The 21,442-nt window shown below is 41.1% G+C and overlaps 1 protein-coding gene across 2 annotated transcripts in view; it reads right to left on the bottom strand.

Moving 5' to 3' along the window:
- spg11 (SPG11 vesicle trafficking associated, spatacsin) overlaps positions 1–21,442 on the bottom strand; it is a 143,179-nt gene that overhangs the window by 36,080 nt on the left and 85,657 nt on the right. The window contains exons 26-31 of one of the 2 annotated variants that reach the window (XM_059639165.1): positions 15,842–16,042; positions 14,898–15,005; positions 7,337–7,508; positions 3,070–3,284; positions 1,739–2,498; positions 18–166 (exon numbers count right to left, since the gene is read on the bottom strand). In XM_059639165.1, the coding sequence (XP_059495148.1) occupies positions 18–166; positions 1,739–2,498; positions 3,070–3,284; positions 7,337–7,508; positions 14,898–15,005; positions 15,842–16,042 (1,605 nt within the window). The remainder of the gene's footprint in view (positions 1–17; positions 167–1,738; positions 2,499–3,069; positions 3,285–7,336; positions 7,509–14,897; positions 15,006–15,841; positions 16,043–21,442) is intronic. The other variant, XM_059639166.1, reaches the window with a different exon arrangement.

Here is a 21,442-nt window from a genome sequence, read left to right as displayed (position 1 = left end):
AAGGTCAACGCCAGTACCTTTGAGAGTTGATACAAGCTAAGAACCTGGCGACAATAACCTTTGCCATGATGACACTCATTTGTGAGAATTTGAAGATCCTTAACGACCTGGTCTTTGACACTGTCTTCTTCAGAATACTGGCCAAATGATGAAGCTATACTGCTCACTGAGGAAGGCAAAAAGAATTGGTTGCAAGTGTAAAGCAGCATGGGAACAGATTGCAAACTTGCACTGAATTCTGTCAAGTCAAATGCTTATACAGTCTCATTCAGTCGGTTAACACTTTAGAATTAGAGATGCAAATTTGTCAAAATAAAAACCAAAAATGGAGATACAGAAAACAACACGCACATGCATACAAGTGCAATAGTTTAAATGAATAACAATCTTCTGAAAAGAGAAACTGTTGGAAGGAATGCTCTGTCTATCATTCGCACAAATGTCTCAACCCAAATCTTGATAACAAGGCTCACTAATCCCACCTTGGTAATGTAACATTAACAGTGCAGCGATAATAGCATTAGGTCATCGCGTCCCTGTATACTGAGTAGTAACACTCAATGACTCACTGAGTTGCCTGCTGATTTTAATGTCCGTATTGTATCTGGACTAAACTAGCGAAGGATTTATCACCTCTCAACCCACGTTAATATTTCCTTTTCCACTTTAGTTTATTTTCTACATAAAAAGTTACAATTTTTTGAGGCCTCTTAGGGTGACAGTAAACACACTTGTACATCTGCATCCACTAACAATAAACAAGCCTCATTCAGTCAAAGACAAAAGCCTTTGGATACTGAGTGTTGTAATAAATAGACAAACGTATAAATGAAATACAATGTATTTAAGATAGTGTGCATATAAATAAGAGTACTCTTACTTTGTTTTGACTTTCATTTTCACTTACTTGTGCCTTTGTTACTCCAACATCTGGCTATTCCAACATCTTCAGCCAAAACTGACATCCAGGTCTTAACTCTCACCACCTCCTATTTTCCACAGGCAATTCAAATGTATGATGTCACTCCCTCCTTACCTTTAATCTGCGTGAGCCCCACATCCCCCTGAAGTATGTATTAACCTCCAATTCTGTTCTCTTGTGCATCCCCAATTTTAACTGCTCCAATGTTAGCGGCAGTACTGTCAACTGTTTAGGCCCCAACCTCTGGAATACCTTCCATATCCTTTCAAGTGTATCCACTTCATTTCCACCTTTAATATGCTCCTTAAAAATTTATAAAATACCTCTCTGACCAAACATCCAGTCAGCTAATCAAACATTTCCTTTCTTCTGTTTCAATGACAGCTTTTGTTTAATAATACTTCTGTGAAGTGTCTTGGGAACACTTACACTAAAAGGTACTCCATAAATTACACAATTTGCTGTTACCTCATTACACACCCAAACCAAGATAACTAACCAAAATCCCAGTGCTTTGTGGTACAGCAGCTTGACCTGCTGCATCATTGGGTACTTAGTCCCTTTTTTCCTTTATTAATGAGATAACAATTTGTCAGGACATAAAATGCTCCACTGGAAAAGGTGGTATAATCTGATCCCATAAACCATTTTAAAAAGAAAAGTATCCGAGAGGGAGGATCTCCAAAAGGCAGGGGTGCAGGACAAAGCACAAGTAATTTTCCATGGAGCTAGCGCTGACAGAATGGGATAAAAGACATAATTTGTGCTTCAGGTTTCTATGTTCTATTTCAAAAAAGTACAAGTAAGCTAACTTACAACTTGGAATTGTTTTTCGATGGAATTCTATCTCTCCGCTAAAAGATGCTCCTGCAGTCAATATGATCTGCATCGTGGGGTGAAAATCTACCGTTTGTAGTTCTCCTGAAGCCAAGGCTCTGCAGTGGAGTACGAGAGATGCGTCTTGGTTGTAAAATTTGAAATATCTACAGACTCTACTGGCTTCATGAGTGCAGCCTCCATCTAACAATTCGCCAACCAAAATATTAAGAGCCTCTCTTTCTGTAGTGTCCAGCGCACAGTTGGAAGCCATGTCCTTGTTGGGAAACCCTTCAAGCTGGAGATACTTTGGTGAGTTCAGAGCAGGCAGTTTTGAGAATACGAACTCTTTGATGGCTTCATCAAAAGTTATTTCACCACAGGCTGAAACCTGCCAGGCAAATCTTGAAGTTGTGGACATTAGCAAGGTCTGCTGACTGATACGACACAACCAAATCCTCTTCTCCAGCTCTTCCAACTGATCCAGGATTGGGGGATTGCTTTGTGACATCCAATGGCCAGCAATGGTCAACAGCAGACATCTTTCCTGAATGTTCACAGACTGTTCTTTGAAAGATGGAGGCAGTTGTGGTTTAATTATTGGTATCTCATTGGCCTGGGTCAGAAAGAATTCAGAGGCAACTACATTGGATATCAAGTAATTTTTGAAACACTCATGGCATTTCTTCCAAAAATTTATCCTGGTCTCCTTCCTTTGCCATTGACCACATTGCTTCAAATTTTGTAGCTCCTGAGTGACCTACGAGAGAAAAAGAAATCAAACACTAGAGATGTGTGTAAAATATAGCAATTACTGGTACACGTTTGGGTACAAATTCCCATTTTTGGGTTTTCCCATCTCCGTTCCTATGTCTTACCATGCTGCGGGTCAATCACAGACAAAGGTTGATGGGTAATTCATGCACAGACCTCTGCCAAAATGAGCATGACATCAATCAGGCTATTATTGTTTTGCTTTCCTACAGGGAAGTTTCTAGATTTCATGTTGCATTTTTCTTTAAGCAATGGATTGCAGAATGGCAAATTCACCAACGTAAGCAATCAAGAGCCAAAAATTCCATAGAGTCTCCAACGTCAAGCAAACGCTATGCCACGCTCCATTTGGTGACAAATATGGAGTGCATCTCTTCTCGAACTAAAAACTTGTATTGAATTAATGTAGGAACTTTCAACTTGAATTTAATCTGAAAGAAGCGCCCAACCCTCCAACTCTTAATTCTCCCTGACTTTGCCAAAAAAATGTACAGTAGTAGTACCACTTTTATGTTTGAGTTTTAAAAGTTAAATATTTAAGATATATAAAATATTACCTCATGGACCACTAAGTGGTCTACTGGAAGCTGGCCTAGGTCAGCCACTTGTCTAGCTAAAGCAAGAAGTCCCTTCTTCTGCAGTTGATCCAGAATTTTTCCACATACATTCTGCAAAGTGCCTGTGCTGTAGTCAACAAGGAGGGAAGGATCAATAGAGATCGGGGTGTCTTGCAGGAGCTGACTGAGTCTGCTCAGTTTTCGGAAATCTAGACCTAAATTATAAAAAGACAAACGACTATTGATTGTCTCTAGAAAGTATAAAAATTACAATACAACATATACTTTTGTGTAATACTTGTTTTATTCTGGAAACAAAATAAAGAAAATAGCATGGAAGCAATATGTTAATTTGAGAAATTCATGATCATTAGTGAATCCTGGGTTGAGGACTATCTATCCTAATGCAAGCAACTGGAAACCTTTTAGCCACATATCATTACATAGTAAGCAGGCAACTAGCTTCCAAAATCACTAACTGGTTTCCCAGAAAGTAGATAAACCAGAGCTCTTTTAAAACGAACTTAGGAGAGTGTCTCATTTTTTAAAACTAAAAAGTAAGTTTTCACAGGAAAACATTTTCAAAATCATATCCTTCTCATCAAAATACTGGTAATTTCTATACTCATTTTGGACAATCAATTACAATCGGCTTTGATTCATTTTATTTTCTCCCCATTCCACTTTCTCTTGTTCATTTATTTCATCATGAGGAAGGTGATAGTGGTGCAGATTTTGGTAACCTGTGGCACCACCGTTGATTGACAGACCTGATTTTGCAGCAGCTCCACCTCACTAGCTGACGATCACATGCACTCTATGTCACGACCAGCAGCCCTGAGAGTAGCCACACCAAGAGTGGTCCAAGCATCAGCTACAACAAGTCCAAAACAATGGAGACTGTCAGCTACAACACTTCCACATCGGGCAACAGAGCAGTGAGGACATCAACATTTCCCCTAAGGATGGACATTGAGGAGGGGGATGTAGAAGTTGACAACTGTACATGAATCAGTAAAGCAGCAGTGGTCTTTCAGTGGCCCCACAAGGCGTGGGCATTCAACACTATCAACAAGGCTGTAAGGGTCCTGCTTGTGTGTCGTCATACCATGATCTGAAACTTAGATCACTGACACATGGAAGAGAACAGAAAAGCTGTTCTGCCAATTGGATGTTTCTCCCCAGTAAAGCCTATACAAGTTCCTAGGTATCCCTTGGAAAGACAATATCAATGAGGCAATGCTGCAGTGGACTTAGAGGCATTTGTGGTGCACTGTAATAAAGAACCACTGATGTCAGTTTTCACAGTCTCTCTCCTGGACATAGGCCGAGCTACAGTGGTAGTAAAAAGACACCACCAGGTAGAAAAAGATGACAGTACCAGTCAAAGACAAGGTGGACGTACAAGAGCCAGAAATTGCTTGAGCTGGAGCAAAAGAAATCTCAAAGAGCTGGGACTGGTGGCAGAGTCTTGCTGCTCATTGTCCACAAGAAACTAAGTCAAAAGACAGAAACAGTAATAAAATGCATTGCAGCACCATAAAAAATGACATTATTAAGGAATTGTTTAGCAGATGCAGGGATTGAATAGGACTTAAGTCATAACATAAAGCAGATTGAAGCCTCGAAGCAAAGCAATGAGCCCGAGAAGCATGCTAGCTCCAAATTCAAGTCAGGGAGGCCCCAACAGCTGTGGAAAGTGTTTATGGAGTATAGGAGATAAAAGGTACAAAGAGAGAGACAGGGAAACTACATGGAAAACAAAACGTCATCTGTGTGTCACATAGCAAAGTTTTATAGTTACACATGATGCTTCATTACATCCTGCCACATTAATTAAGCAAAGGCCAAGGACAGAAAAACAGTGAAGTAGCAGAAATAAAATCATCGAATTAAAATATCGACTGAGTAACTAGAGTTAGAAATAGAACAAAACATCTTTCCTTGCTGCAGGACAAGTTAATGGCAATCTCAGCCAGGTTTTCATTTGTTTTTGCAGTAGTCTAAGCAGTAGCCCTTCAAAGAGACCACTGGGTAGGCTGCGAAAGAATCAATCCTATTGGACTGTCCAATCAGATGTGGACTTCCCAGATCAACATTAAAACTGCAGGTAGCTGGCACGACCAGCCCCATACAGACTGTCAGCACTTGGTTTATCCCAGAAAATGGGTGCAAATTAATTTCTGGACCACTGACAAGTAACTCAACGAGATGATCCATTTCCCTTATTCAAGCAGAAACATACTGTTGGCAATTCATCAGGATCTCCTGCAGGTAAAAATACTTAATTGATAACGGGTCTCCAGAATCTTAATTAGTCACTTACATTGATTAGGTGATTTGAACATGCAAGAGCAATTACACAACACACCACTGAGTTACAAATACTAACAGCATCAATCAATCCTGGGGCCTTAGTAAATAAATTCTATAGAGTTTTGTTTTTTAGCTAGCTTGTCAAAGTGTACAGCACTTGACATCTTCAGAAAGTTCCCTCAAATTCACCCTGTGAAGAGCTTGTCTGGATGACATGTTTATCATTCAATATAAACCTAGCTTGCAGATTATGTTCCTCTGTAAATAAGCACTTTAATGCTATGTAGTTCCTCAGATTTAGTGATACTCCAATTGTCAAAGAGGAACAAGTTACAGTAAGCTATTACCTTTCTGTATGATTCATGGCATATGGAACATTGTTTCCATACTGTTGAATTTTTGGCTTATCCTGCACGAACTTCATTTCCCTACCAAAGAATGAATGCTTTTCACAAATAATACAAACCACATGGCAATCCCTACCCCCAACACTTTAGAAATAAACTTCATCTAGCAGCATGGGTAGATTTCATGAGCCTGCATTTTTTAAAACTGACACCAGATTCTATTCTCCAGCAATAGTGAAGTCATCTAGAAATTATTTATTCACTTTGACCTTAATCCTTGTACCTTGTTATTAGTAAAGAGAAAGCAGTCAGCAACAAGTTAGCTACAGACCCAGCATAAAATAATTAAAACAGGAAGCCTGCTTCTTAGTACTAATATAACAAAGGCAATAGCTAATACACCTGAAGGTTCCACCTCATTTGGAAACTTGAATAGTGTCACAAATTGAAACAGCAAACCACCTTGAACTCCACAATATCCTAAAATTCGGTTAAACGTGAATAGGAAATATTCAGGAATAATTGTGATCAGAGATAATGAGAACTGCAGATGCTGGAGAATCCAAGATAATAAAAGCTGACGTTTTGGACCTAGAGGGTCTAGCCCAAAACATCAGCTTATGTGCTCCTAAGATGCTGCTTGGCCTGCTGTGTTCATCCAGCCCCACACTTTATCTAGGAAATATTCAAGAATGTTTGTGCTCTTCACAAGTGTGCAGTGAACCCACAATCTTCTGACAGGTTCCCCCTTCCCTCCCAACCCAGTCACAACTCATATGTTGAAGAGTTTCATGCCGAAAGGAAAGTTGGAAATTTTATACTAAGATTAGTTCCCACCTGTTGGTTCCCCAGAAGTACCCTGTCTGTGAACAGGAATTGCTTCCAAACTGTCAGAAAACACAAAGAACCATACACACATCTAGGGTTCATACGTGGGCAATGTTCAATCAGCAACAGGCTGTAGAATGCACTGCTGCTTTCATTGTAGGATTAGGTTGCCACAAGATTTGAACTAAAACCTTGAGTTCCAGTGGCTGATGTAGGGGTGGTGCATCTGACCATCAGTCAACAATGCAACAAGTATGGGCAGGTTATAAGTAACAGTCTCTTGGACAAACAGGGAACTTCCACAAAATGCCCATTATGTTCCTGTCCACTTTCATTCCACTAAACTCTGTTCTAATTCTTGCTGCAAGTCTTTATCATCCTCATCGTTCAATGATTAAAAAAAAATCAACCAACAGCACTTAAGCAGATTATCTGGACATCACCTCGTCACTGTTTGATGCACAACACTTGGTCGTGTTTCCTACATTGCATCATATGAACAAGAAACAAGAGGCCACCTTTTGGTCCTTCCAGCCGATAAAGCTCGTGGCTGATCGGATTTAAACGTCAACGCTATATTCCTGCATACCCCTGATAACCTTTCAATCCCTTGGTAATCAAGATCCTCTCTACCTCTTCCTTCAAAATATTTAAGGATTCTGCATCAACTGCATTTTGAGGGCACAGCAGCGACTACACTTCAAAACCACTGTGGCTCTCAATGGCCTGAGGTTGCGCAAAGTGCAAAAAACATGTAAAATCTTTATTAGCTTTACCAAAGTCTTCAGTTATTTTCAGGGCACAGTTCACATCAGCCAGTATCTGCAGCAGCTTTCCAAGTTCATACTGTGTTGGACACTGTTGTATCATCAGCTTCAGAAGCATACCAGCTTGTGATTCCATCCACTGGACTGGGATGTCAGTACCTGCTGAATCTGCTGCCTTCAGCTGTGACAAAGGGAAGAAATATTTGGTAAGCATTATATGGTTACACAGAACAAGCATTTTTAAGACATGCAGAATAACTTCAATTCTTCATAAAAGGTAGCACATTTTGAAAGAGAGAGTTACAGAATTGTTAGTGTAGAATGCCAGCCCACTGTGTCTGAATGACTCTCCCAATAAGCATTGCACTTAATTCTAGCCTCCTGTCTTCTCTCAGCAATCCTGCATATTGCTGCTTTTCAGACAATCATATAATTCCCTCTTGAATGCCTTAATATATGTAAAGTACTTCAAATGGGTTTTTGTCTGATTGGTAAAATGTCATGAGTAGAGTCCCACAAAATAGAGTTCTGTGGCCTCAAATTCGTACAATTTACCTCAATTATTTAAACGAGGGGAGCAAACTGAGGTTAGCTAACTTTGCAGAGAACATCAAAATAGTCAGGAAAGTATGTTGTGAAGAAGACATAAGGTGGCTGCAGAGGGATATAGATAATTATTACAGCATGGAAGAGGGCCCTTTAGCCCGTGGTTTGCAAAATAGATGGAGTGTGGGCTAATATAGCCACTACACATACTTTTACATTTAGTTGGGAATGCAAAGTTTTCATGCTTATAAAGATATGAAAGCTGCAACTTGTACTGATGGAAGGGTTTCAGCTATGGAAACGCTGGAAGCACGAAGCACTGTGGTAGAGGCCGTTGGACATTTCCAAGCCAAGGATGTTGATCATGTGGACTAATGGAGCCTAGATAATGGCGAACACCTCAAAAGGTTGTTACTGCTGCAGCCACTCAGCTGAGTAGCAAGTATTCTAGCATATTCCCAACTTAAAATGATGAAATAACTTTGAAGAATCAAAGTGCCCTGTTTATATTCTTCCACCTACATTATTAATTTAGGTTGGTTTAAGATCCTGGTTGATAGTCACCTTTCGGTCATTGATATTGGAGGACAAGGGGAATTGAAAAGGGGATCAACATCGATGCAGAGGGTTGATTATTTAGGCCTGAGAAAAGGAGAAAATTTCTTTATTTAGACGGTTATGAATCTTTGGACTACACTAGCCCAGAGGCTCCCGGTGCTCCATTACTGGTGCTTTCAAAAGCATGGACAGGCGGATTGCCAATTTCATGATTCAAGGAAAGTGGGGAAAACATATGGGACAGTTCAGTTGAGGTAGGAAATCTGCCGAACATGACTTAGCACAGCAGTCTCAAGATCCTGCATGGCCTACAATTCAATTTCTTATGTTTGCCTTTTCAATGATGGTTTTGCAGATGGAAGTTGAGAGGCAGCAGGGTTATTATGAGTTGTGATATCTATTAACTCACTCCCTGCACCATTGGTGCTCTTAGGAAGTCTGGGATGCACTCTGAGTTTTGCAGTGACAAGAGCTTAAAAGGAAGATATTTCAGCCAACTGTAGGCCAGCACATTGCAGATACCTGCGTATTTTAAACAGAAATTGCTGATTAAATAATCTGAATCTCTGAAATGAGAATGCAGGGTCTACAAGGAAGTTGATCTTGTAACAGGGTTTCACTGAATATAGTAATAAAAACTAGTCCCCTCAGCCATCTCTACACCATTCTGACACTGACACACACACACACACACACACACACACACACACACACCCCTTACAGAACTTTATCCTAGAGGTGAGCACCACACCACAGATGGCATTCAGCGTGGGGATTTTATGATCAGCACAAGGAGAGATCAGCCAAATCAAGAATCTAGTCATATTTTAATAAGTGCTGCAGAATGCCATTCTGAAGCTCACATTTTAAAAATATTGCCATTTGGGTCTCGAAGGGAGTGCCATCATTTCAACTCCCACTTTAAGATCAATTCTGATCGAGCATTTGGCTAGTGGGACTGGGTATAATCGATGGCCATGTGAAGTTTGTTGCATCACCAACAATCCACTTGCCAACATACTAATTGAGGTGCAATGGTGTAAATAATTTTCCCTGTACAAAACTTGCCAAAGAATTCCTAGCTGGCAAATTGTTTTCATGACCTACAGTGTGCTGAATTTAATCATACAACTGTTTTAATCTTGGTAAGACTGAAGGCCTTTTTATGGCAAAAATATTGTCAATAAATTCTTCACACGTCTTGTGCAGCAAAAAGGTCACAGCTATGTGAATACAAGAAGAACCTATTTTAAAATCAATTGTCAAACACAGCATTGCATGTCATAGGAATTACGCATTGTGTTTACTGCAAAATATGCACAATGCCACCTGTGACATTAGACTAGACTAGATTCCCTAGGGTGGAAACAGGCTCAATCGGCCCAACAAGTCCACACCGCCCCTTGAAGCATCCCACCCAGACCCATGCCCCTATAACCCACACACCCCTGAACACTACAGGCAATTTAGCATGGCCAATCCACCCATCCTGCACATTTTTGGACTGTGGGAGGAAACTGGAGCACCCGGAGGAAACCCACGCAGACACTGGGAGAATGTGCAAACTCCACACAGGCAGTCGCCCGAGGCAGGAATCGAACCCGGGTCCCTGGCGCTGTGAGGCTGCAGTGCTAACCACTGAGCCACCGTGCCGCCAATTGATTCCTGAAATTCATTCTTTTGCCTGTTTGGACTGCATTGCAATCACTGACCATGTTTCAACTCACTGTGTTTTCCAAAAAAAAATACACAATAGCAACACTTACTACCCTGAATCCCTTCACAGGTTTTGTAACAAACTCTCATTTCTGGCAATTTCAATATTAAACATTCTAAGAAAAGAAACTGCATATACTGCAAGGTGGTTTACAATAGCAAAATTTTTGACTGAAAGAATACTTTAAAATGTTTACCATCCCTCCCAAAAGGTTTGGCAGTTATTTTTAAGACATTACACTGCTCAAGTTATTAGGTACCATATCTTTCAGTTCAGGCCAGTCAGCTTTATTGCCTGATCAGTTCCAGAAATGAGCTCTTGGGTCAGGGGTTGCGAGAGCAAAGAAATATGAAGGCTTTTATTTTCTTATGAATCTCCTCGGAGGATTAAGATGCAGATGTGACATTTAGAGATGAGATGTTCATAATGTACAACTGCTTCCTGTCATCACACACTGTACACATACAGCTGGGCTTAGGTGATATCAGGCTGTTACAATCGGTAAGTGAAGTGACAGTACACTGATGTATCAATATAAGGTTCAAATGGTAGAACATAGTCTTATGCCTGCTATTCTGTGCACTTCCTGCCTGCCTGCCCCCCCACAATAATAATTATTTTACTAATCTGCAGTCTGCCAGTAAAGTCTGTGTTTAACTACACATCAGAATTATGACAAAGTAAAGCACATATACCCAGAGTTTCCATCCATTGCATATCCAAGTTTGCAAGAAATTTCCTTTCAACTTGAAGGGACAGCATGTCCAAGCGTGACAAGAGAAGGCATATCCAGGATCATACACTGACATTTACATCACCACTAATTTGCTACAAAGTTATTGAAAAGAGTTTTCAGTTTTAAACAAACATACACAAGGGCGGCTGCAGTATTATTGATGCCTCAAATATTGACGGGTCTTAATCTCTAAGTGCCAAGCTGTTGTTTGGCAACACAAACTTCAGTATTGCTGAACAATAACATTTTGACAATGCTTTTCATCTTCTGTCATCAGGATAATTTGCATGAAATGCCAAGCTAAAGCAAAAACAACATAAATACAGTATGATACAGAGTGCTAATTGGTTGGCTAGTGTATTAATACACATTGCTTCCAGCACGTGCAACACCAAGCCAGACTGATATTCCCAAACTGGTGATCAGTATAATTCTTCATATACTCAGTATTATCTAGAGATTGTCAAATCAATCGCTGAGCAACATCTACCGTTGGTAAGTGATAATGGGAACTGCAGATGCTGGAGAATTCAAGATAATAAAGTGTGAAGCTGGATGAACACAGCAGGCCAAGCAGCATCTCAGGAGCACAAAAGCTGACGTTTCAGGCCTAGACCCTTCATCAGAGAGGGGCTGGGGTGAGGATTCTGGCATAAATAGGGAGAGGGGGGAGGCAGACCGAAGATGGAGAGAAAAGAAGATAGGTGGAGAGGAGAGTATAGGTGGGGAGGTAGGGAGGGGATAGGTCAGTCCAGGGAAGACGGACAGGTCAAGGAGGTGGGATGAGGTTAGTAGGTAGGAGATGGAGGTGCGGCTTGGGGTGGGAGGAAGGGATGGGTGGGAGGAAGAACAGGTTAGGGAGGCAGACACAGGCTGGGCTGGTTTTGGGATGCTAAAACCAGCCCAGCCTGTCTCTGCCTCCCTAACCTGTTCTTCCTCTCTCCCATCCCTTCCTTCCACCCCAAGCCGCACCTCCATTTCCTACACAATAACCTCATCCCACCTCCTTGACCTGTCCGTCTTCCCTGGACTGACCTATCCCCTCCCTACCTCCCCACCTATCTTCTTTTCTCTCCATCTTCGGTCCGCCTCCCCCTCTCTCCCTATTTATTCCAGAACCCTCACCCCATCCCCCTCTCTGATGGAGGGTCTAGGCCCGAAACATCAGCTTTTGTGCTCCTGAGATGCTACTTGGCCTGCTGTGTTCATCCAGCTTCACACTTTATTATCTAATGTTGGTAGCTATGTTATGAATTTTGCTGGTTGCATTTAGTATTATTAGATAGGGCCTTGCTCTTTGCAGACATAAAACAATGCGTACACACACAGACACGCAGCACCTACTTCAGTTGAACAAAACAAGTGACAGTGATTCTCTGGTTTAGTTCTCAGGGCAATGCTTGAGCTGCTTTGAGCCAACCTACTTGGTCAAATATTTAAACAAAGCTTGGCAGTTGACTGTCAGTCATCACTGTGCATTTGTCATGACAATGCCTCCAACAGAGTTCACCTGTAAGCCAATCAGCACTCGCCTCTCATACATGGTATATGCTGTTTTTCTTTTCAGTTTATTTCTTCTGAATTATCCTAATGAGTCCTGGACAAAATGCTGTCTTTTTTTCAGCAATACTTAAGTGTCTAGTCAGATGTGCAAAATAATGGGTGGCCCAGATGTTCTATTTTGGAATTTTAGCAATAGATTCCTATCTTGAGAGGTGGTTACAATGTCTTTAGCTCACTAATTGCCTCAAGACTGAACACAAGCTGCAATACCAAGCTGAGCAATTGCAAAGATATCTTGAACAAAAGACTCCAAAAGGAAAACAATTATTCAGAAAATTATTTGTAGTACCAACATTACTGATTTTTATCTTGGTCACTCGGGAAATGAGTATACGTTATGTAGCCCATTGGAGCCCTGCAACAAATAACAAAGCTACAGGAGGTTAACTGTTCATAACCTGAATGAGGCAGCATGCCCTTTCACAAGCTACAAGTTTCAGTTCGCTAAGTCAGTTTATTCTGCTGTGGGTAGAAGGTAGCTTGAATTCTAACAGTGCCATATCACACTACAGAGATGTTTAACCTGCAATCATTTTAGTTTTTTTAGATTAGATTAGATTTTCCATAATAAAAACAAACATTCTTCTTGCTAATTTGAGGGATTTTAATTGTGCAGCAGCAAGTCTGGGCAGCATACTTTAGGAAGATAAAGAATGTAGGAAAGATTCATAAAAATGGTTCCCAGGTGGAGGAATTTCAAATCATGTGGATAGATTCGAGACGCTGGGGCTATTCTCCTTAAGAAAGTGATGAATAAGGAAAAACTGTTCCTGTTGGCAGAAGGGTTGCACCAAACTTAAGATGATTGGTAAAAGCAGTTAGAGGGGAAAATTTTCTTTCATGAAAAACATAGCATGTGGTTAGGATCTGCAAAAAGCTACCTTAGAGAGTGCGATGAAGGTAGAAGCAAATTGAGGCTTTCAAAAGAAAACTGCCTAATTATCTTAGGGAAAGAAATTGCTGGTCAACAAGGAAAAGGCAAGGGAATGGCACCACATGAGAAGCTGTTACAGAGCCAGAACAGGCAAAATGGACTAAATAGGCCACTTTTGTGCAAAGACCGTTCTATGATTCTATACTTATAAAAACTTCTGATTCATCACATTAACAGGCAATGTTTAAGCAAGTTCAATCTGAGAAGCACTGTAGCAAATTACATTCTCAAAAAACCTTAGAGTTTTTTGAGAATGTGACTAGAAAGGTTGATGAGGGTCGAGCTGTGGATGTGGTGTATATGGACTTCAGTAAGGCATTTGATAAGGTTCCCCATGGTAGGCTCATTCAGAAGGTCAGGAGGAATGGGATACAGGGGAACTTAGCTGCTTGGATACAGAATTGGCTGGCCAACAGAAGACAGCGAGTGGTAGTAGAAGGAAAATATTCTGCCTGGAAGTCAGTGGTGAGTGGAGTTCCACAGGGCTCTGTCCTTGGGCCTCTACTGTTTGTAATTTTTATTAATGACTTGGACGAGGGAATTGAAGGATGGATCAGCAAGTTTGCAGACGACACAAAGGTCGGAGGTGTCGTTGACAGTGTAGAGGGCTGTTGTAGGCTGCAGCGGGACATTGACAGGATGCAGAGATGGGCTGAGAGGTGGCAGATGGCGTTCAACCTGGATAAATGCGAGGTTATGCATTTTGGAAGGTCGAATTTGAAAGCTGAGTACAGGATTAAGGATAGGATTCTTGGCAGCGTGGAGGAACAGAGGGATCTTGGTGTGCAGATACATAGATCCCTTAAAATGGCCACCCAAGTGGACAGGGTTGTTAAGAAAGCATATGGTGTTTTGGCTTTCATTAACAGGGGGATTGAGTTTAAGAGTCGTGAGATCTTGTTGCAGCTCTATAAAACTTTGGTTAGACCGCACTTGGAATACTGCGTCCAGTTCTGGGCGCCCTATTATAGGAAAGATGTGGATGCTTTGGAGAGGGTTCAGAGGAGGTTTACCAGGATGCTGCCTGGACTGGAGGGCTTATCTTATGAAGAGAGGTTGACTGAGCTCGGTCTCTTTTCATTGGAGAAAAGGAGGAGGAGAGGGGACCTAATTGAGGTATACAAGATAATGAGAGGCATAGATAGAGTTGATAGCCAGAGACTATTTCCCAGGGCAGAAATGGCTAGCACGAAGGGTCATGGTTTTAAGCTGGTTGGTGGAAAGTATAGAGGGGATGTCAGAGGCAGGTTCTTTACGCAGAGAGTTGAGAGCATGGAATGCGTTGCCAGCAGCAGTTGTGGAAGCAAGGTCATTGGGGTCATTTAAGAGACTGCTGGACATGTATATGGTCACAGAAATTTGAGGGTGCATACATGAGGATCAATGGTCGGCACAACAATGTGGGCTGAAGGGCCTGTTCTGTGCTGTACTGTTCTATGTTCTATGTTCTAAATTCCACTGTGCCCAACTCCACGCAGATCAGCTAGCTCAGAAATACAACAAATTACAGACTCACATTCGGTAAGCATTTCTGGAATTCCTGAAGCTTCAACTTTGATTCTTGATAATTCTTATGTTCTGTGCACAGTTCATACATCTCCAACATGTAGACCCATGGACAGTCCTTACAAAAATGAAAAAAAAACCAAGATCACTTGATATATAGGAAAGAGCAGGCCATTGGTTATTCTCAACAACAAAATTACAGAAGTGACCATTAGTTGCAACAAAAGAATCTTATTTTGGCAAAAAGGTACAGATTCCTTCAACAGTAACACTAATGTTTCTGGAGTGACCATTCTGTAAAAAGCAGCCTGCAAAATCACACAGTCAGCACTAAGGGGAACAGCCAGTTAATCCTTTACCATAGGGAGGAAGGTTGTCTACGGAACTCTGCCTTTTAAATTTTGACCTTGGACTTTCAACATTTTCTCCTATTTACATGATCGATTTCTGACTCAGCAAGGATGCAGCCTTCAACAAAGTTGTATCAACTACAACTGTTAGCCTTAATATTGTTGCTCTGCTTTGGCGTGGGGCTTGGACCCAGACTTGAATGAGTCACTGACTGAGTCAAGCAGACACAAACCTTTAGGATAACTCAAACCTAAGTCACCCAGCAGGAAACCTACAATATAGTACACCTCAAACTACTGGAAGAGCAGAATACCCCAATCCAGGCTTTTCTGCCAGAATCACCAACAGTTAACAATGCAAATTCTGGCTCAGTTTTACCCTCCCTACATCTGGGAAAGTGAAATCTACAGCAACTAAACTGCTATCCTGACTGAAATTCGTCAGTTTTGGTGACGGAACAAAACAGTGGACCTCTGGCAGTAAGATGGCTTACGAAGGGGCCTAGCTTTGCTCTCTAATGGTTTATTCATTTGTGCCAAACTGTTCTATCACTAGCTAAAAGTTCAAAATGCAATATTTAATATTAAAAAAACCGTGCAGCACCTTCTGAAAAAGCTGAAATCCTCGAACAAGTTGTTTAATTTTTCTTCTTTCCAATAACACTTTCCACATCAGCGAAAGATCATGGAGATTCCATTCATGATATTCTATTGAATCATTAATGTGTTTTGTAGCTTCAGACACAGTTGCATCATCTGATGTCATAATAACCCAAACACAAAGACACTGAAGAACATCAGTTTCCTATGAAAGAAAAAGGTGAGCAATTATCACAACATCACTGTAATGACCTCACCAACAGGGGCATAGGCTAAAGCCATTATATCTGCCACAATGATGCCACCCAAAGGTTGCAGGAACAGCAACTCATATTCCGCCTGGGAACCCTGCAGCCATATGGTATCAATGTGGACTTCACCAGTTTCAAAATCTCCCCTTCTCCTACTGCATCCCTAAACCAGCCCAGTTCGTCCCCTCCCCCCACTGCACCACACAACCAGCCCAGCTCTTCCCCCCCACCCACTGCATCCCAAAACCAGTCCAACCTGTCTCTGCCTCCCTAACCGGTTCTTCCTCTCACCCATCCCTTCCTCCCACCCCAAGCCGCACCCCCAGCTACCTACTAACCTCATCCCACCTCCTTGACCTGTCCGTCTTCCCTGGACTGACCTATCCCCTCCCTACCTCCCCACCTATACTCTCTCCACCTATCTTCTTTACTCTCCATCTTCGGTCCGCCTCCCCCTCTCTCCCTATTTATTCCAGTTCCCTCTCCCCATCCCCCTCTCTGATGAAGGGTCTAGGCCCGAAACGTCAGCTTTTGTGCTCCTGAGATGCTGCTTAGCCTGCTGTGTTCATCCAGCCTCACATTTTATTATCTTGGAATTCTCCAGCATCTGCAGTTCCCATTATATCTGAATTGCTTGTCTCCAAAAAGTCCTTCCTCTTGTTACCTCTAGGTTTTTATTTCAAGTCCATGCTTGCAACATGTAACCTTTACGTCTGAACTCTTACAGTTTCACCTTTGATGGTCTGCAACTTGGCCTTTTACTACCTTAAACTATTTTTATTTTTAAACTAAATTCAGAAAATAATATGCTTATAGTGGTAGACATTAAAAGTTCAGGAGTTTTTTTTGGTATTGAGAATATTCCACATGTATTCTCTGTATAACATAACATTTTAGTCTCAATTCTGGAGTGAATACTAAAACCACATTTGTATCTTATCCATTAATTGAGCCTGTCACAATGGAAACCTAGAACATAGAACAATACAGCGCAGAACAGGCCCTTCAGCCCTCGATGTTGCGCCGACCTGTGAACTAATCTGAGCCCCTCCCCCTACACTCCCCCATCATCATCCATATGCTTATCCAAGGACTGTTTAAATACCCCTAATGTGGCTGAGTTAACTACATTGGCAGGTAGGGCATTCCACGCCCTTACCACTGTCTGAGTAAAGAACCTGCCTCTGACATCTGTCTTAAATCTATCTCCCCTCAATTTGTAGCTTTGCCCCCTCGTACAAGCCGACGTCATCATCCTAAGAAAAAGACACTCACTGTCCACCCTATCTAATCCTCTGATCATTTTGTATGTTTCAATTAAATCTGCTCTTAGCCTCCTTCTCTCCAATGAGAACAGACCCAAGTCCCTCAGCCTTTCCTCATAAGACCTTCGCTCCAGACCAGGCAACGTCCTGGTAAGTCTCCTCTGCACCGTTTCCAATGCTTCCACATCCTTCCTGTAATGGGGAAACCAGAGCTGTATGCAATATTCCAAGTGAGGCCGCACTAGTGTTTTGTACAGTTGCCGCTTGACATCATGGCTCCGGAACTCAATCCCTCTACCAAAAACCTAACACACCGTAAGCCTTCTTAACAGCACTATCAACCTGGGTGACAACTTTCAGGGATCTCTGTACGTGGACACCAAGATCCCTCTGCACATCTATACTACCAAGAATCTTTCCATTGGCCCAGTATTCTGCCTTCCTATTATTCTTCCCAAAGTGAATCACCTCACTTTTATTTGCATTGCACTCCATTTGCCACCTTTCAGCCCAATTCGGAGGATTATAAACATATAATAGCTACATATAATGAAGTCTGTGATTCATCATTGTATGACAAGTGTTCTGTTAAAATCAGTCTGAGCAATTGCTACCATTTTAAATAGTTTTGAACCAAAGTCAGTGAATTAACTGCATACCATATGCAGTTACATTCAGACAATAAATCTACAGTCTAGAAGCATTCAGATATTTTCAACTTTAAATGATATCCTGTCACCGTTAAGAAATTTCAGATCATTTATATTGTAATATTTTAGCGATTGAGTTCACCGGGGTTTAAATCCAGGAATGCAAAATTAGACTCAGTTGAAACTTCCACCACGATGGTACTCTCACACACACCACACCGGTTGAGACAATGAGGCTTGGTAATGCATTAATGAAAGGAAAGTGGATGTCATGTTCAAATGACTTCATCTCATTGCAGTAAAGTTGGAAGGGAAAAACAAACTCGGAAAGCAGTAGCTGGATTTAATTACAATACTGAGGACAACTCCCGCATGTGGGAGACAATGACAGGTCAATCTTTTCGACTTCATGATTGAAGGTCAAAGTTTGGCAGTAATTTACACTGCAAGTCAAACAGAATTCAAAAGCATTCTTTCACAATTTAAAATTAGTTTCAAAAGATTAACTAATTAACAGTAATCTAACAGGGATAATGTAGTTCACTTTGTTATTTTTTATATTACGAGAATGAGTAAGCAACCGATTGAAATTTACTGTTAACTTCTATGCATGTGTAAAAGTCAACAAATCTGTTTATTATTATCAATAAATTCAACTGTTCACCAACATGTCTTTTTGAGGAAAGACGAATTGCCATGGGATTGCAGATGCAGTTATGAGATTACATTGAGCAGCTCACACATTAAAAGGGGTTGCAACACCTGGTTCATCTTAGTATATAACTATATGCTGAACAATATAGCTGAAGCTGATCAAAAGTGATATAGGGCTTACTTTAGAAGACCCACAGAGAATATCTAGTGCAGCCAAAATCTATAACATATGGTTTAAATAATTTAATTAAGACATCTGGTATTGTCCCTCGTTTTACATTCAATTCATTGCAATGTACAATTCTGTGGGATAATGCAACCTCGAAAAATGAATGATCGATTTTCAAGTTGCAACAGTAAAATTTAAGATCAACTGATCAAATATGGGGGAAATCACAACATAAATCTCTGAATCAACGAACTTTTGGCCCTACACAACTGCCACTACATGGTTCAAAGGGTAAAGATATAATAGAAAGACAAACTGATCTTGTCAAGTACTTTATCAGAGGAGGTATGCTTCCTAGCTAAACCGGAGAAATAAATACTTTTTAAAAACACCCTTTCTGCCCATTCTATTTATTTCTCCTGCACATCTGTGCAAGGTGGCAACAATTGAATATTACCCTTCTGCCATTAATGCACCAGACGTAAAACAAAAAGGAATGCTAGACTTCATTCACTGATATTTCTACATTATAACACTGACTTCACTTTTAAAAAACACTTTGGAATGCTCCGTTGCCATGAAGGTGATACACAAGTACAACTCTTTACTTCTAATGCTGTATAGAAAAGAAACAAGGTGAAATATAAAGAAAGTGGAACCAGCCTTTTGTCAATCATTTCATTAAGTAGAATGGTTTTGAATCTCCAGTCAGATGACATGAAGCCAACTGTAGCATACAACAGAAACTCAGCCAAGCTACTGAAGCGGTTGGTGCATTGAACTCAGTATCTAAGTCTGTAGGAACAGCTTTCCCACCTGTCTCAATTGGGGCCCTAAAGTGGGCAATTCATCCTTACTGAATGGCGTCATTCCACTGTTATAGCATCCAATCAGCAATAAGCATGAACATCACAACAGGGAAGACCCAAAAGATTTGCGGGGTTGCTGCTAGGTGCTTTCCATTAGGTCTTGCTGCCAACATGCTGCCTACTCCATGAGGGCACCTACTCCATTAAATCCCTATTCCTCCATTAGGGCACCTACTCCATTAAATCCCTATTCCTCCATTAGGGCACCTACTCCATTAAATCCCTATTCCATCACTTATCTGTGGCCTGTGGTCCTTGGCAATCTTGGGTCTCATGTAGATACAGTACTAACAGCAGCCACTACCTGTCTGGTAGCACTACTGAATATGGAGCAACTGATTCACTCTCAGTTCCTGGGGGAGATTTCTACCCCAGGACAGGCCTGGCCTTCTGCAGTCAGGATATAATGGAGCAGACCTTCCAGAAAAGATATGACACAGGGCTTTTGCCAATTCTCCACTGTCTTCATTACATTCTAGCAAGATTTCCCAGCACAGGTTCAAATTTATGGGTGACTCTCATCAGCGCTTTCCTTCCTGATGCCACATCCTTCAATCAGGCATTGAGTGTCTCTGAACTAGTGGCCCCCTACCAGTACCAGGCAGCACACAAGCAATGCCCACAGGCTTTCTGGGACTCCTGCATGGCAATGTTTGTGCCTGTTGCTGGATAAATACTAGCATGATGAGCCCCTTATGAAGGGATCAACTGTTTACTTTAGAGCACAATTGATGGTGGGTTGGGATGGCCATTGAAACAGCACAGGCTCTAACTCCATTTTGCTGCCCCTGCTAATCCACTGTGCGATGACACTATGGCTTTAAGAGGTTTTTTTTCCACAAAAAGAGAGGTTTTTGAGCCATAAGTGCGGAGCTGTCAGGCAAAGCCATTTGACAAAAACAGCAGAGCCCCGAAAGCTTGTGATTTCAAATAAACCTGTTGGGCTATAACCTGGTGTTGTGATTTCTGATATTGTCCAACCCCAGTCCAACACTGGCAACTCCACACTAACTTTTATCTTTCTTAAAAGCAAAGAGTCTAGATCCTATCTCCCTGATATATCAGCACGGGTTTAGTCTGGTCCATGACACCTCAACTTGTAGACTTTGAAGAAAACGCTGGAGAGGCAGAAAACAAGAAAAAAAAGACATTTCCAAAGCTCACTTAGAATCCTAAATAAAGAAGCCATCGACTCCATTGTACTGGTGCTAGTTCTGCAATACCTTTTAGGCCCCAGTACTAGTACTCTTCCACCGTGGGCTTTTCTGCCCAACTTCTGTTCATCTGAAATCTCATTTACTGGTTGTATCCTGTTTTTGCAGTACACAGAAATATATATGGACAGTTAAACTGTGCTCTACAATTATTGTCAAGCCAGTCCTCTCTCTGCAGGACTGAATCAATAATATCTGATCAGAATAATAAAATTGCAATCACATAATTTCTAGCAAATATTTCAGATGATGTGATGAAATAGAAAACTGCATGGAACTTAGCTGCTTGGTTTTAAAAAAATAGAAACCTAAATGTAGTTTGAGGTTTACAGTGCAGATCAGCACAAATAAGTGAGGAGAGGACTGATACAAAAATCAGCAAGAAATGGTTATGGCAAACTGGTCAATTTCTCCAATTCATGTCAACGATCAACAGTTAGTTTTCTTGATACTGTAACTTGTTTTTGCTTTGATCATTCTAACACTTCATAATAAAAAGCCGAAGTTTTGGCAAGAAAAAAAATTTACATAAT

This window comes from Stegostoma tigrinum, chromosome 33, assembly GCF_030684315.1.
Source record: "Stegostoma tigrinum isolate sSteTig4 chromosome 33, sSteTig4.hap1, whole genome shotgun sequence".
NCBI classification, from domain to species: Eukaryota; Metazoa; Chordata; class Chondrichthyes; order Orectolobiformes; family Stegostomatidae; genus Stegostoma; species Stegostoma tigrinum.
The sequence above is the reverse complement of the archived record's forward strand: the minus strand, read 5'-3'. Positions and strand labels throughout refer to the sequence as shown.